This window comes from Jaculus jaculus, chromosome 4, assembly GCF_020740685.1.
Source record: "Jaculus jaculus isolate mJacJac1 chromosome 4, mJacJac1.mat.Y.cur, whole genome shotgun sequence".
Classification (NCBI taxonomy): Eukaryota; Metazoa; Chordata; class Mammalia; order Rodentia; family Dipodidae; genus Jaculus; species Jaculus jaculus.
In genome coordinates, this window is record NC_059105.1 from 19,524,179 (window position 1) to 19,542,009 (window position 17,831).

At 47.8% G+C, this 17,831-nt stretch overlaps 1 protein-coding gene across 2 annotated transcripts in view; it reads right to left on the reverse strand.

Annotated features, from left to right (window-relative positions):
• The window catches only part of Ngef (neuronal guanine nucleotide exchange factor), a 124,848-nt gene that overhangs the window by 26,503 nt on the left and 80,514 nt on the right, over positions 1-17,831 (reverse strand). For both annotated transcript variants that reach the window (XM_004662259.2, XM_004662260.2), the window contains 2 exons: positions 17,316-17,455; positions 11,101-11,399 (listed from right to left, as the gene is read on the reverse strand). In XM_004662259.2, the coding sequence (XP_004662316.2) occupies positions 11,101-11,399; positions 17,316-17,455 (439 nt within the window). The remainder of the gene's footprint in view (positions 1-11,100; positions 11,400-17,315; positions 17,456-17,831) is intronic.

Genomic DNA, 17,831 nt, shown 5'->3' on the forward strand with positions numbered 1-17,831 from the left:
GCTGTAAAGTTGTTCAAATGCTTGTTCTGCATCAACTACTGTAGCAATCATGGAGCCCCCCCCCTTTATACTAGACTATAGTGGGTGGCATTAAGGTTTCAAATATTCTATTAATTTTGCATTTTCAGGATGAATCCATTTAGTTGTAGTAAATTATTCTTACATAGTGCTGGAGTCGAACTGTTAATATTTTGTTGACAACTTATCAATGTACATATATATATATTTTTATAGGAACTATGGGTTAATGCATTTTCTATTTTTGTACTATCTTTCTCTATTTTTTAAGATAGGATCTCACTAATTATCCCAGGCTAGCTGAGCCTCCTTATATAGCTGACCTGAACTCTTTTTTTTTTTTTAATATTTTTGTTCATTTTTATTTATTTACTTATTTGAAAGTGACAGAGAGAGAGGGAGAGAAAGAGACAGAAGGGAATGAGCACACCAGGGCTTCCAGCCACTGCAAGTGAACTCCAGACGCGTGCGCCCCCTTATGCATCTGGCTAACATGGGACCTGTGGGACCTGGGGAACTGAGCCTCGAACTGGGGTCCTTAGGCTTCACAGGCAAGCACTTAACCGCTAAGCCATCTCTCCAGCCCTGACCTGAACTCTTAATCCTCCTGCTTCCACCTCCCAGAATGTTGAGGCTACTGGCATGGGCCACTACTCTAGCCTGTCTCTAATTTTTTTATCAAGTGATGTTGGCCTCATAGAGTTATGAAGTATTCTTCTATCTACTTTTTAAAAGGAAAAGCTGAGTATAATTGACACTTTTTCTACTCTAAATAGTAGAATCACTAACGGAACCGTATAGGCATAGGGATTAAATTTTTGAATCAATTCAATTTTTTTTTTTTTTTTTTTGGCTTTTCGAGGTAGGGTCTCACGCTAGCCCAGGCTGACCTGGAATTCACTATAGAGTCTCAGGGTGGCCTCGAACTCACGGCAATCCTCCCACCTCTGCCTCCTGAGGGCTGGGATTAAAGGCGTGAGCCACCACGCCCAGCTTCAATTCAATTTTTAAGTATAGTATCTTGCTATGTTGCCCTATCTGGGACTAGAGGTGTGTGTCACTTCACTGGGCTCTTAAATTCAGTTTTTAAAATAGTAACAGACTCAGGTTTCATTCTGGGTTAGTTTTAGTAGTTTGAGGAATTGGCCTATTTCTTAAGAGTTAATAAATGTTCCCATCATTTCTTTATTACCATATTCTTTGCAGTGTCTGTGAGGTTTGACATGTCTCCTTTTTCATGTCTAATATAGGTTCCTTTTTCTCTTCTTTTCTTTGTCAGTCTTGGCAAACATTTGTTAATTTTATGATCTTTTCATAAAAATACATTTTAATCTCATTGATTTTTCCCTTTTATTTTATTTTATTTTTTGGTTTTTGGAGGTAGGGTTTCACTCTAGCTCGGGTTGACCTGGAATTCACTAAGTAGTCTCAGGGTGGCCTCGAACTCAACGGCAATCCTCCTACCTCTGCCTCCTGAGTGCTGGGATTAAAGGTGTGCACCACCACGCCTGGCTCAATTTTCTCTTTTAAATCGCTCATAGATAACTTGGAATATAAGTACACTGTTCACTACATGAAGACAGAATAACACAACCACATTTTAACAGAATTGACATCCCTAAGTACTTATGCCACAGTACTGATGGGTTTCACTATGCAGTTTTTTTAAAAAAATTTTTGTTTATTTTTATTTATTTGATAGTGACAGAGAGAGAAAGAGGCAGATAGGGAGAGAAGAGAGAGAATGGGTGCTCCAGGGCCTCCAGCCACTGCAAACGAACTCCAGACCCGTGCACCCCCTTGTGCATCTGGGTAATGTGGGTCCTGGGGAACTGAGCCTCAAACCAGGGTCCTTAGGCTTCACAAGCAAGCACTTAACCGCTAAGCCACCTCTCCAGCCCCACTATGCAGTTTTTATCATGAATAAAAAAGCTCGGGCTGGAGGGATGGCTCAGTGGTTAAGGCACCTGCCTACAAAGCCAAAGACCTTGGTTTGATTCCCCAGGACCCAAGTAAGCCAGATGCACAAGGTGGCACATGCATCTGGAGTTTGTTTGCATTGGCTGGAAGCCCTGGCACACCCATTTTCTCTCTCATTCTGCCTCTTCCCCTCTCTCAAATATATATATAGTTTTTGAGGCAGGGTCTCACTCTAGTTCTGGATGACCTGGAAAAAATAAAATATTAATTTTTTTAAAAAAAGCTCACAGGCTGGGTTACAAGTGCTTGCTGTGTAAGCCCTGATGACTGGAGTTCAGGTCCCCAGGATCCATAAAAAGCCACGTTCAGTGGTGCAGGTGTCTGTAATCCCAGGGCACTTACGGTGGCACCAGAATATGGAAAGTTTAAAGGCCAGTGAGCTCCGAGAACGCAGCAGCAAGCAATAAGAGACCTTGCCTAGCCGGGCGTGGGGGTGCACACCTTTAATCCCAGCACTTGGGAGGCAGAGGTAGGAGGATCGCTATGAGTTCAAGGCTACCCTGAGATTACATAGTGAATTCCAGGTCAGCCTGGGCTAGAGTGAAACCCTACCTTGAAACAAAAAAAAAACAGAGACCCTGCCTCAACATAAGACAGGAAGCAGGGACTGGCACCTTGAGGTTGTCCTCTGACCATCACAAATGTGCCATGGCGCACACACACACACACACACACACACACACACATACACACACACACCACCTCACAATTCCTTTCACTCCTTTCAACCACTTCAGTAATTGTCTGAAAAGTCTGAAATATCATGATAGTTAAGTATGAAACTGGCTAAGTATGGAACCCCAATTACAGCAGACGGCAACAAGAAAGGCCCACAATGTCCCCCCACCCCCACCCACCGCAAACTAAGGGAAATCAAGATTACACACCAAGACTGCCCTCCTGGCCTAGTGCTAAAATGGTTTCCCAGGTCAAGAGGGAGTGACATCAAGCAATTAAATAATATGCTGGGATGCAGCACTTAGCTACTACAACACACCTCAGAATTTGTGGTCATTTTAGTTGGGAGTCAGCTAAAAAGATATTTTTCTTAAGAGGGAGGGAGGGAGGGAAGAAAGAAAGGAAAGACAGACAAAACAAGAAATGAGAAATCTGGGCATGGTGGTGCACTCTTGTAATCCCAGCATAGAGGCAGAGACAAGAGGATCAGGGTTCAAGTCTTACATAAGATCCTGTCTCAAATAAACAAAAATAATAAAAGCAGCATTGGTTATGTTATTGTAAATTTTATAAAATATTTGAAGCTCATTTTATTTTTATAATTAAATAAGATGGTGGGGGCTGGAGAGATGGCTTAGCGGTTAAGGCACTTGCCTGAGAAGCCTCAGGACCCAGGTTCAATTCCCCAGTACCCATGTAAGCCAGATGCACAAGGTGGCACATGAGTCTAGAGTTCATTTGCAGTGGCTAGAGGCCCTGGTGTGCCCATTCTCTCTCTCTCTAGCTGCCCCCCAATAAATAAATGAATTAAATTAAAAAAAATTAAAAGATGGTAAATTTGTAACACTGTAATAATTCTTACTGTAAAAAATTCTTCAAAGTTATATAAATTTTTATAGATAAACACTGGGTCATTTCAAATAGCATGTCCACACCGTGTTTTGCTCTTGGTGGAATCGTTTGTTTCTCCTTTTTACATCCCAGTTAGCAACCCTAGCCGTACTGACTTCTGTGAGTAAACTGATGGCAAAAACAAGCCGCCGGGAAGCTCTTTCCCACCCGGGCCTGGGCTTCACCCGTGTCTCACTGGAGCATTTTGTTAGCCCTGGACCACAGAAAGCATCAGCAGGGGAACCAAGGCTCCGCAGCGCAGGCTGTCTGCCAGGAAGAATCTTGTCCATCGGCAATGGTGGGTTCCTTCTGTCTTCTATTTTAGAATTTCCAAAATCGGTTAAATTTCCCAGAATCTGGCCTGTAAACCTCCTTTTCGTTTGAACTGGGCTAACTCCATGAACTTGCACTTCGATACGCTCGCGCTGCTTTCTCGGTACTGCACCTGCGGGCAGTCTCGGCCCCGGGCTGGGGAAGTGATGGAGGCTACACCGCGCAAACACAGCCTCGGCCCGCCCAGGTGGAGCGTGGTCTCCGCAGCCGCTCCTGTGACACGACCGTCCGCACTGGCAGCCAGCCAGCGCCTGGATTTAGTGGTCGACCTTCAACTGCCCTGGCGCTGGCTCTTGCTTTGTACCACTCGTCTCTTCCTCCTTTCCTCTCTCCCCGCGTTGCTTCCTTCTCCTTCTATCTCTTGTCTCCCAGGCTGGCCTGGCCTTGAACTCACTATGTAGCTGAGGATGGCTTTGAACTTCTGATCTTCCACCTCCCTAGTGCTGGGACTAGGGGTCGCAGGCATGTGCTACCATGCCCAGTTTATGCCCTGCTGGGGATTGAACCCAGGGCTAAGCAAGCACTCCGCCAACTGAGGGCCATCCCCAGCCCTCCACTAGTTTCTTAATGAGAGCTGACATTACTGGTTTGAGAACTTTGTTCTTTCCTAAATAAGGATATGCTATCAGTTTCCTTGTGAGTACTGTTTTACACATCCCAACACTTTTGGTACGTTGCAAATTCATTTTCCATCATTTCAGAATAGTCGTAACTTTTGCTGAGAATTCTTTGACTTAGGGACTATTTAGAATTGTGTGGTTCATTTTCCAAGCATTTGGATAATTTCCCGTTATCTTTTTAACTACCTCAGTAGTACTGCAGATCGAGCCCAGGGCCTCTCATTTGCTAGGCAAGTATGCTACCATGGAGTAATGCCTTCAGCCACTTTCCTGTTCTTTTAAGAATACATATATATATTTAAATTTATTTGCATGTATGTGTGCACACACACTAGGATTTCTCACTGCTGCAAACAAATGGCAGACACATGCCCCACTTTTTGTGTTTGGCTTTATGTGGGTGCTAGAGAACCCGGGCCAGCAAGCTTTGTAAGCAAGCACCTTTAACCACTGGACAATCTTTCCAGATCCTCCTGTTCTTTCCTACTTTGTGTGTGTGTGTGTGTGTGTGTATGTGTGTGATATGTATGTGTGCACGTGTGTGATCATGTAAGTGAAGGACAGAGGTAGATGTGGGGTGTCTTTCTCAGTTGCTCTCTACATAATTTATTGACACAGGGTCTCTCTCTGAATCTAGAGCTCACATATTCAACTAGACTAGCTAGCTAGCAAGCCCAAGGAATTCTCCTGTCTCTCCCTCCCTAGCACTGAAAGTATAGGACGTTGCACCTGAATTTGTTTTTCACGTGGGTGGTGGGGATCCCAGCTCAAGTCCCCATGCTCGCATGGTAAGCCCCTTTCCGCTAAGCCAGCTCCCCAGTCCCATGTTCCTGCTCCCCATTACAGATTTCTAGTTTAATTTATTAATATCAGAAGATACATGCTGCATAATTCAATTCTTACGCAGTTATCCAAGTGTGCTAAGGTCTATCTTGATGGCTGCTCAATGTGAACTTGAAAAAATGTGAATCCTGCTACTGTTGGGTAGAAGTATTCTAGAAAAGTGATAGTTTTAGTTGCTTGATAGAACCTAGTTCTTCTAGAGCCTTGCTGATTGCATGTTTCCCAGTTCCACTGATTACTGATGAGTGTGGGACTATGTTACACACATATGTGTGCAACTGTAATTGTGAATTAAAAGTTTATATATATGGGGCTGGAGATATGGCTTAGCGGTTAAGTGCTTGCCTGTGAAGCCTAAGGACACCGGTTTGAGGCTCGGTTCCCCAGGACCCACGTTAGCCAGATGCACAAGGGGGCGCACACGTCTGGAGTTCGTTCGCAGTGGCTGGAGGCCCTGGTGTGCCCATTCTCTCTCTCTCTCTCTGCCTCCTTCTCTCTCTCTCTCTGTCACTCTTAAATAAATAAGAATGAACAATTTTTTTAAGTTTATATATATGTATGTGTGTGTGTGCGCTATAATTATCATACTTGGCTAAAAATATTATACTATCTTCAAATACCTTGTGTGTTTCCCTCTTTCCACCCTCTAGACCAGGCATCTACATTATAAATGGATGTCTTTGTTTCAGAAGTAGGGAGGGCCTGCTTGTCCTTAGGCTTCCCATCACAAGTTGAACCAGCCAGGGTCCCTCACCAGACACAGCCCCATCATCATCATCTTCTTCTTTTTTTTTTTTTGGTTTTTCAAGGTAGGGTCACACTCTAGCCCAGGCTGACCTGGAATTCACTATGGAGTCTCAGGGTGGCCTCGAACTCACGGCAATCCTCCTACCTCTGCCTCCCGAGTGCTGGGATTAAAGACATGTGCCACCACGACTGGCTAGCCCCATCATCTTGAACTTGCCAGTCTCCAGAACCCTGAGCACCTCTTTTCTTCATCAATTACCCAGTCTCAGGTTCCGTGTATCACAGAAGTGAACTGAGACACTTCTTTCCTACAGATAAGGCAACGGAGGCACAGAGAGGTCGCAGAGCGCGGTCACCCAGCTAAGACGGCAGAGCTGCAAGGGCTTGGGAGAACCACACGGTCACTTCCCCTTGCTGTACAGTGGGAGAAAATGCGTAACCTTGTCAAGAAAGAGTAAATATCCAGGTTGTATAAAAATGCTCTTCAATCAAGGATGATTAAAAAAAAAATAGAAAAAAAAAGGCAAAACAGACAGCCAATTGATAAAGATACGGAAGCAGCAAGTAAGCATTGGAAAGCACGCTCAAGTCTGTAAGTCACCAGAAACAGTTGGGTTAAAAGTAGACGTGACAGACGTGATATTCTCTCAAGAGACCAGAATGCGAGGAAGTTTGATACTAGAGTTAGGGACATGGGTGACAATGGCCTCTCCCACAGCTGGTAGCAGGGCAAAATTCTGGTGTCCTTGTCCCAATTACTTGCCACCAGAAACTTCAGACTTCAGAATTTTTACTTTGGGAATATTTTCATATGCATAATGAGTAATATTGAGGAATTCACTTGTGTTTTGTTTATTTGCAAGCACAGATAGAGAGAAAAGAGACAGAGAGAATGGGCATGCCAGGGCCTCCAGATGCTCGTGCCATTTTGTGCATCTGCCTTTATGTGGGTGCTGGGGGTATCGAACTCAGGTTGTTGGGCTTTGCAGGCCAGTGCTTTAACCACTGAGCAATCTCTCCAGCCCCTCACTAATGTTTTATATGACCCTTATATAATGTTATTTGACATGTTTCAGACAATTTCCCCCTATGAAATAAAGCCCAATGTTGTAGACGTTTCCACTTGGGGCATGACATCAGCACTCAAAAAGTCTCCAGCGTTTTGAGCATCTCAGATTCAAGGTTCTCAGGTTAGGGCTGTGCAGCCTGCACTGCCCTTTGAGTGGTCACTTGGTGGGACCCAGTTAATGACGCAGCACCAGCAGCTCCTGCTTGGGTCCATCCTGCTGTCATAACCTCCCAGGCTATTCGGATCAGCCCATACTCAGCGCGCAGAGTCCACCTGCGCTGTTCCTCCCTGCGTCCTGCGCTGCCCCCCCCCCCACTGTGCAGGCCCCCAGAGCTCCCTGGGCAGCCCCCCCATGCTCACCACTGCCCCCTTGTGATCACTTGTGCTCTCCAACTTAGTCAAGCCACTCCTAACTGTGACACAATTGTATCACTTAATACTAAAAGTCAATTAATTTCCAATGCCAGAGAACTGGTTGTTTTGAGGTGAGGTTTTTATTATGGAGCCCAGGCGGGCCCTGAAGTCTACCTTCTCAGTGCAAGCATTACTGGGGTATACCAGTATGCAGAGCAGGTTTTTTTCCCATAAAAATGCAGCTCACAGCTTCAAAGGGATCAGAAAATGAACTTTATTGGTTTGCATTTTTTTTTCAAATAATGAAAATGTATTAGTGGGTCGCTTATGAAATTTTTATTTAATTTTTTATTTTAAAAATATTTTTATTTGAGAGTGAGACAGAGAGGAAGAAGCAAAGAGAGAGAGAGAGAGAGAGAGAATGAAGATGGGCACACCAGGGCCTCTTGCCACTACAAACAAATTCTAGGTGCATCTGGCTTTACATGGGTTCTGGGGAATCAAACCCACGCTGTCAGGCTTTGTAAGCAAGTACCTCTAACTGCAGAGCCATCCTCTAGCCCCTTATTTATTTATTATTTATTATTTTTTATGTGGCAGTGTTTCATTCTAGCCTAGGCTGGCCTGGAACTCAATCTGTAGCCCCAGGCTGGCCTCCAACTCATAGTGATCCTCTTACCTCTACCACCTTAGTGCTGAGGTTAAAGATGTGCCCCACCACACCTAGCTGCTTATGGAAGTTTTAAGAATGTAAACATAAAGTGGTACCTTTATTCACATAAAGTATGCCTTCTAAAGTACATGACTCTGCCCACCATGCTCATGTCTTTGTCCTGTAATACTGTGATCCTACGGTGGCTTAGTTTTCTAACGTACTCTAGAAAATTCCATAATGTGTATATGAACTCAGCTACCTTATTTTGTGCTATTTGTTTATTATGCTTCCTTGCTATGTTTTTGGTTTTGTTTTCAAGACAGGATCTCATGTAGCCCAGGCTAGTCTTGAACTCACTATGCAGCTGAGGCTGACCTTAAGCTTCAGATCTTCCTGCCTCTATCTCCCAAGTGCTGGGGTGACAGGCGGGAGCCACCAAGCTGTCTGTCATGCTCACTAGCTCCACTTATTTTGGAAAAGGGTTAGACTATGCTTTTAAGGGTTTTAAAAAATGTGCTTCTGGGCTGGAGAGATGGCTTAGTGGTTAAGCACTTGCCTATGAAGCCTAAGGACCCAGGTTTGAGGATTGATTCTCCAGGACCCACGTTAGCCAGATGCACAAGGGGGCGCACGCATCTGGAGTTCATGTGCAGTGGCTAGAAGCCCTGGCGTGCCCATTCTCTCTCTCTCTCTCTCTCTCTCTATCTGCCTCTTTCTCTCTCTGTCACTCTCAAATAAATAAATAAAAATGAACAAAAAACAATTTTAAAAAAAGTGCTTCTGTGTGTATGTGCGTGTGTATGCACTCCACAGCGCATGTGGGGAGGTCTGAGAACAACCGTGTGGTGTTTGTCTTCTCCATCTATCCTGCGGAGTACAGGGTCTCCCTTGCTTCTGTATTTTTGTGCATTCACGTCACGTGCGCTAGTGCGGCCAGCCTTTGGACTCCCAGATTCTCCTGCCTCTGCCTCCCATTGCTGCAGCGCGCTGGTTTCACGAACACACAGGCCACTTTGCACCTGGCTTTATGTCGCTGCTGGGGAGTCTAACGTGGGCCAGCAGGCAACATGCACCTTTGACTACGGAACCATCTCGCTAGTCCTGCTTTTAAGTTGTTTTAAGAATTTTTTGTTTTGTTTTTGCAAGGTAGGGTCTTGCTCTAGCCCAGGCTAATCTGGAATTCACTATGTAGTCTCGGGGTGGCCTTGAGCTCACGGTGACCCTCCTACCTCTGCCTCCGGGTTGACGGGATTAAAGGCATGTGCCACCATGCCCAGATCTGCTTTTAAGTTTTAAATAATGGGATTTCTAAGTTTTGTAGCATAAGAGTCATTTAAATACAACAACTTAAACAAACTCTCTGAGCACTGCCACCTTGTAAATTAGGGCTGTCAAAGTTTAAACACATTCTTCCTGGTCCTACCAGCAGGATATAGGTGGCCTGGGCGGGTCCTCACAGCGGCAGCCCTGGGCAGTAGCTACTGGAAGCCCGAGTCTGAGATAAGCGACCAAGGCAGGGGCCAATCTGGTCACTAATTGTGTACTTTTCTGCTTTTTTGGTTTTATTTTATTTATTTATTTTTGAAAGAGATGGGGGTCTCATTATTTGTCCAGGCTGGCCTTGAATTCTGGGCTCAAATGACCCAGCTCAGCTACAAGGGTGGCAGGGCCATTTTGATTTTTAAATTTGTTTTATTTTATTTTTATTGTTTAACTTAATATTTGACCTCACATAGCAGGCTGGCCTTATACTTGTGACCTAGCTGTGGGTATCTTTGAACAGACTCCTTGTCTTTCTCCCAAGTGGTGGCATTATGTGCAATTTTGCCTTTCCGATAACAATATGAGCAAAGAGTTTTGGAGCATGTGGTGTGAAGTGATAGGGTTAAGGAAAGGCAGGGCCTCAGTTTGGGCTCAAAGAAAAGAGCAAGCCTCACTTGTTCCTGCTGCATGAGTCTGTGAGGATGTGAGGGGCTGGGGGAGAATGAGGAGAGAGGGTGAGGGGTTACCAAGTGCTGGAAACACCGGTCTGTGCAACGCTTTCTTCCATGTCTACTTCTAAAATTCAGAGTTAAGGGCTGGGGGCTGGGGTGTGACTCAGTGGTGGAACACTGGCCTGGCATGCACCAGGCACCAGGACCCTGGATATGCCCTGCCCAGCACAGCGCGTGCGCGCGCGCGCGCACACACACACACACACACACACACACACACACACACACACAGTGTTTCATGCCCACACTTCCTGTTGACCACACTGGTCCCCTATCACTGGCTATCCTCTGGTCTCTACCACATTTTCCTGACACCCAGGAGATCTTTGCTCCACTAAACAGCCCTTAGAATTCTCAGATGCTTGTTTAATTTTCCACTGGTTCTTACTGCTAGCAGAAACCAGCAGGCTGCTCCCTGACCACCCTCTGCCTCCTCAACCCAGTAAGTGGCCTGGACCCCTCACCCAAAGAAGCAAGAGATGTAAATTCCATAAGGGGCACGATTTTCTTCCCTCACTGACCCATCCAAAGCTCAAATGGTCCCTACATAAAGCTGTATCATAACAACACGGATGGAAAGAAATCTGACAGATCTGTCACCTAGAGAAGACTGGAGCCATTTCGTAGTCACTTGAGTTCTGATGTCACACATAACAGACATTTAATCTTCGTATCTAACAAAACAGTAACACCTTCGACCCTTGGAACTGCGGTTGAGCTGTCCTAGAAGGTGGCTGGGTGTTTTGTCACCTGTGCAATCATGAGCATGAGTATTTTCTGGCCAATGCCCAAGATGGGTAAGTCGTACCAGTGACTGCTCTGGCCAGCCAGCCCCCCCCCCCCCCCCCCCCCCCCCCCCCGTTAGTCAGGACCGACGCCTGCCCCAGTGCCCGAGGCCCCTCCGCCAGCGTCACTCACCTCCTGCAGCTTGATCTCCTCGGGCTGGAGGATGTCAAGCACACCACTGCTCCGGATCTCAGGAAGGTCCTGCCACAGGTTGAACCTGGAGTGGGGGTTGCTGAGCAGGCAGATCTGGGGCAGCGTTCTCCTCTCGGGTGGGCTGGCCAGCTCCTCGTCCTCCTCGTCCTCCTCCTCCTCTGGGGTGTCATCCCCGCCTGGACACTCATCAGCATTGCCCTGTACTTCAGCATCCTGTTGCCTGCGGGCTTCGATTTCTTGGAGAGTTGATTTATCTCTATATTCTTGATACAGAAGCCCTGAAATAAAGGAAGGTGACAAAGGTAAGAACAAGATGTCAGAGACAGGGCATTCTAAGTCCTCTTGCACGCACCAAGAAAGCCAGCCTTCCGCAGCGCTTTCCTCAGAATGGACTGCCATTGTTTTCGCTTCTGGGGAAGATCAGAAGTGAGCAATAAGGAATAAGAAACCCCCAAGTACATTCCAAATTGCTTTTCCCACATGTCCTGGGATAAACAGGAAACAGAACTTGATGTGTTAGCACACAATTGACAGAAATGTCCAATTATGTTACAATATCCCCATGGGGTCCTTTCAGCAGAATGCTTCAGTATGCAAATTCAAGTCTGCACTCTTTGTTTATTTTTCAAGGTAGGGTCTCACTCTAGCCCAGGCTGATGTGAAATTCACTATGGTGTCTCAGGGTGGCCTCAAACTGTTGGCGATCCTCCTACCTCTGCCTCCCAAGTGCTGGGATTAAAGGCCACCATGCCTGGCAGGCTTTTTATTTATTTATTTGAGAGCGACAGACACAGAGAGAAAGACAGGTAGAGGGAGAGAGAGAGAGAATGGGCGCGCCAGGGCTTCCAGCCTCTGCAAACGAACTCCAGACGCATGCGCCCCCTTGTGCATCTGGCTAACGTGGGACCTGGGGAACCGAGCCTCGAACCAGAGTTCTTAGGCTTCACAGGCAAGCGCTTAATCGCTAAGCCATCTCTCCAGCCCCTGGCAGGCATTTTTGATTAAACTTCCTGCTTAAGTCTCCAACAGCCTGCTGGAGGAGGTGTCACTGGAGGTTGATCCTGGGGTCCAGCCCTAAGGTGTGTTTGGGGGCACATCTTGAACTCCAGCTGAAAAGTGTGTGGAGAACACTCTGAGCTCTGGGAGGTTATGCTTGCTGTGGTGCTGGTGGTGGTGATCCCTCTCCGCTTGGATCTGTGAAAGGGAGCCCCCTTCTTCCCCCTGATGGAACTTCCCCTGGATCTGTAAGCATGAAACAAATCCCTTTCTCCCATAAATTGTCTCTGGTTGGATGTCCGTCCCAGTAACACAGACATGACTATCACAGGCCATTAGGAGCCAGCACAGATGAATCATGCAGACACAACATGTCACAGAGAAGAAAAGTCCATTTGAGATGTGCTGGCCAGAGGACAGAAGAGCTGTCCCTCTACACCAACTGTCAGTGACAGGGAAAGATGATCTCACCTGCTATAAAGCTGGAGGAAAGGGATTGCCCATGCCACAGAGGCAGAACCCTGCCCCAAGGGCTTGGGGAGACCACACACAGGTGGCCTGCTGTGCCAATGATATATAATGATAATAATCCGGAAGAAAGGGGCCACTGCTATTCCCGGGACCCAAGGAGGAGGGCACCACTGAAACAGGGTAGGACAGGGCTAAGCCTGTGACTCATGGCACAGGTACAAAGTGGAGGATAGGCCCTGGCAGCTAGCGGCGGTGGGACTTGAACAATACCTACGTAATCATCCTGACAACCATCTAATTGACACCACTGGTGGAGCCTTGGAGCAGAGGGGTGGGGTGATGGAGAGATGGAGGTGTGCGTGAGGTCCCAAATGGAAGCTCCACTGGGTGGCTGGACACACTGGTTTTGGAGCCTGGGCCCTGGATTTGTCCATTGATGTACAGAGCAAAGATGCTTCTCCCATGAAGTTCCAGTAACACTAAGCAGGTTACCTGCACAGCCCTCACTCTCAAGGCGGTCCTTTGTTACGAAGCTGTTAAGTATGTCTCAGCAGAAAAGGGCAAGAGAGAGCAGCAGAGCACTGTGGAAATCCCGACAGTGGCTGGACAAGTTACATTCATGAGCAGGAGCCGCACACATCCACCTTGTGGATTAAATCAGTTTGCTTTGGACGGTTCGTAGCTCTACATTAGGAAGGCCTGACGGTAAGACCACAGCCCAGGTCTGCCTTTGGACGCTGGGCGGCCCGCATTCTTACAATGTTCCTGTCCACCAGACACAAGCCGGGCTGGTCAGCCAAAGGAATGAGGAAGAACACTCAAATCTCTGCTGGACATCACTCAGGTGGAAGCTGCTAGGACAGTCTGGGGTTGTCACACACAAAGGTTTAGTCATGAGAATCAGATGTACCAACTGTTGTCTCCAAGGCGATCATTATTGGGAGACTCTGATCTTGTCCACAGAGACTTCCTGGGGCTGACCTGGGCTCCGCCTCCCCGCCCCAGCCCAGCGGGTGCTCAGACGTGGTCGAAGGCCTTTCATTAGAACTGCTGTCTCCAAGCTTCTTGGAAGTGTCTCACTTAGCATGTTTTGAAGGTTCAAACATGTGTGTAATGCATGTCACAGTCAGCAAAGCGCCAGCAAATACTATCCCGCACTCCTTACTGTTGCATATACTGAAAGGAGACAAAAATAGCTGCATCGTGGGTAGCTGGGTTGGAAATGATATTTCTGAAAAGTGCACTGGCTGACAGACACCTCTTCTGGGTCCTGTCCCACCCCCGCTTCCCAGTGCGGAGGGAGAGTGGGTGTGGGCATGGTCCATCCCGGCTTAGGGGAGTCCTGGGACACTACTTGGTGGCTAAGGTCTGAATGCCACTGTCCCCAACCTCCCCAAATTCCTGTGCTGGAATCTAAGAACTAGTGAGATAGTGTTAGGAGGTGGAGTCTTTTGGGAGGTGATTCCCATGGGGGCAAAAAGTGATCTTATACTATTTATTTACTTATTTATTTGTAAGGAGAGAGAGGGAGAGAGAGAGAGAACAGGCATGCCAGGGCCTCCAGACACTGCAAAGAACTCCAGATGCATGCACCACCTTGTGCATCTGGTTTATATGGGTCCTGGGGAATTGAACCTGGGGCCTCAGGCTTTGCAGGCAAGTGCCTTAACTGCTAAGCCATCTCTCCAGCCCCCTCTTGACTCTCTAACTGAGATGAACTACTTCCATTGGTAAAGATGCCTTTTTACTGGATATACTGTTACTATCAAAGATGCTCAACTCAGGTTATTTTAGAACTCTCGAAACGGAGGCCTTATATTTTTTCTAATTTTCATATTTAGAATATGGATTTAAGCTCCAATTTTCCTGGAGTTACCGTGATTAAAGTTACCTAATCCACAGTATAACCATTTTTCATAACCTTTTATTTGCCATAAATTCTAATTACCATGCAAATAGAGTAGATTTATCTGAGGAACTGTATGTTATCTGGTGACATGTCCCTAATCAATGTACTGTTCATATATCATGGTTTGTTATTTCACAATTTGTATGCTCAGTAAACACAGCCTTATGCGAAGTTTCCTTTCCCTGTAAAAGCTCGCACGTGCATGCCGGGCAGTCGGAGCTAGAAGGCTTAGCTCCTTCCTGTCACCCACTGAAACGATACATGCCAGGCGGGCTGTGCTTGGCGGAGGCAGGAAGCCCTCAGCTCCTCTGACCAAAGCCTTCGCAGCCATTCAGAATCTGCCTTCCTGAAAACAGTGCTTCTTAAATCTTTCAAGCCTACTTATAAAAGGCACTATTATTTAATGAGCAACTTCTGTGTGCCAACATCGCACCAGATGCTCAAGACGGCATATGTGCAGCGTGCGCGCGCGCGCACACACACACACACACACACACACACACACTTGCAGGTGTGCACACACAGGCTCTCAGTACCATCACCACCTGTGACAACAGCCGAATACCATATCACAAATGGTCCTGACATAATTCTGTCTGGCTTTGGAGGCAGGTTCTTTGAAAGCCAAGACAGTGGTCCATGACAAATGCTCAAGAACCACTGCTTTCTTCCCTCTTCGTCCCACTATATTTTCAAGACCCTGTCCTTCTCTGACATCGGGCAAAGAATCACTTCCTTTAGGGCAAAAAGCAGCTATGGAAGGGCATTGACAGCTCCACACTTTGCTGTCATTTGCACACGTGTGGAGACCTATGAAGGGCAGGCAGATGCTCTCTGACATGCGCACATGCTAGCAGGGAGTGACTCCACTGTCTGCCAGCGAGGACTCTGGCCTGGCAAGCAGCAGGCCCGGGGCTCTGACTCCCAGCATCGTGGGAGTTCACACCGCTGGCGTTCCCAGTGTGAGCTCACACTGCTGGCTTACTGGGGAGCACCTCGTGTCCATGTTCCCACAGTGCACTAGGGGCCCCTTCTCACTGTGAGGCCCTTCCTAGCCACCCTAACCTTAGCTACCTAGGAGTCTTTTCAATATCATGCACAGGTTAGTTTCTGACCTATCTTTAGGTGGAGAGGATGGACCCTTGCCAGGAAGGGAAGAAGGGTGACAGGGAGGTGGGAGCAGCAGGCCTTAGGAGTCTGTGTTTTAAAATGGGTGAGAGGCCAGAGAAATGGCCTAGTGGTTAAGGCGCTTGCCTGTGAAGCCAAAGGACCCAGGTTTGATTCCCCAGTACCCATGTAAGCCAGATGCACAAGGAGGTGCATGTTTCTGGGGTTCCTTTGCAGTAAGTGTCTCTTTCCTCCCTCCCTCCCTCCTTCTCTCTCTCTCTCTCTCTCTCTGCTTGCAAATAAATAAAATAAAATGGGGATTTCTTTTTTATTTTTTTAATTTTTATTAACATTTTCCATGATTATAAAATATATCCCATGGTAATTCCCTCCCTCCCCACCCCCACACTTTCCCATTTGAAATTCCATTCTCCATCATATTACCTCAAAATGGGGATTTCTTAACTGTCAGTTTCAGACGAGCCCTCCTCCCTTTCTGTAGCAAACCAAATGAAAAGGCATCAGCACTCCCAGACTGACTGGTTAGAGTCCACAAAATTGGGAGTCCAGGCACAGCTTAGCTTCTGGAGATGCTCTGCCCCTTCTGGACTCAACAGGCTCCTCTCCCAGGGCTGAGGCCGCAGCTCTCAACCCTGCAGGGACTCAGGGCCACCCTGAGAAATCCCTCCCCTGCCGGTCTTCTCTGCTTTCACCCTAAAGTCAGTGTCCCTCCCAGCGTTTGGCACTATTTATTTAGGAGAAGATCTAGAATTTAAATTTAAACGAACAGACTGTAGGCGACGCTGACACACCCAAGACTATTTTCCGGGCAGCCGGCAGAATTTTCACATGAGCAGAAACCATTCACAGGTGGCCCTGGCGAGGACACGAGAACAACTGTGATGGCGGTAGCTTTTTTTTTTTTTTTTTTTTTTTTTCCCCAAATGCAAGGGCTAGAGTTCTGGAAGTGCCTTCTCAACCTCTTGAGTAGTGACAGAGCTTTCCTAAAGCTGCACAGGAGCCCAGAACCGTTTCCTTCCATCTCTCCTGGACCTCATTCAGGACAAGTGTCCCTTTCTCCTCCAGGGCCTCTGTGACTCCTGCTTCTCATTCCCAGGCACTCACGCAAAGTGACTGGGCAGCCTGGCTGTGCCCAGAGCCCCCGGGGGAGCAGGCTTTCTCTCTTCAGCTACAACTCTGGGCTGCCTTCCAGATCCTCCCAGCTTCTGCCTACTTAGGTCAAGGAGAGCTCCCTCCTGGTCCTCCAGACAGGCTGCCCTGTCTTGCTGGCAGAATTGACAGGGCACAGGGAAGGGTTGGGCTGGCAGATCTCTCCACTGAAAGTGGAGTGGAAATACACTGCTGAAAGCCTCAAGAGACGGCTCATCCCAGCATTAGACAGTCTGAGGCAGGAGAGCTGTAGGAGCTCCAAGCTAGCTGGAGATACATATCTAGATGCAGGCTACAGCGTGAGACCTTGTCTCAAATAAAACATAACATAACAAAACAAAACAAGACAAGACAAAACAAAACAAAACAAAACAAACAAGCAAAAGCCCAAACCACTGCTAAATAGACCCAGTATTGCAGCACTAATTGAACGAGGCAGTTTTGTCTATGGCACCGGGGTCACATGTCAAATCCTTATCTCAGCAGCCCTCTGTCGGATTAGCACAGCTCCCAAACGAAGCGTGTCGCCGCCGGGACTCACCAATTTGCTCGATCAGGAGTCTCCAGGAGTCGGCGGGAATGGGATGGATCATCTGCAGGGCCTCGGTGAGCGTGGTGGGACTGTCGAGGGCCGGGCACTCCTCGGGCGTGGTCCCATTTCCCGGGGTGGAGGACGATTCGCTGCCAAGCAGAGAAGAGGGCGAGGGCTGGTTATATTTAAGCAACGACACACCTCGAGAGGGGTCGGTCGGTCCAGGGCCGGCCAGGGGCACTGCCCAACCCCCCTCTGGCCAGTGGTCCAAGCCGACCGTGGCCGCCGCCCCTCCAGGCCGGGCGGGCTCCGGGAACCCTTTCTGCCACCGCACGGGGCGCGACGGGGTGATTCACTCCTACACCAGCCCGCCCAAACCTTCATGTTTTTGCGAGCTCGCGGGCAGGCGTCGGAAACTTGGCGCGCCCTGCCCGCTCCACCAAAGGCCGCCCCGACGGGTCCCGCCAAGCGCCCGCCACCCTGCGCCCCTCGCCCCTTGCCGGCGCGCGCCCCCGACCCCGAGCG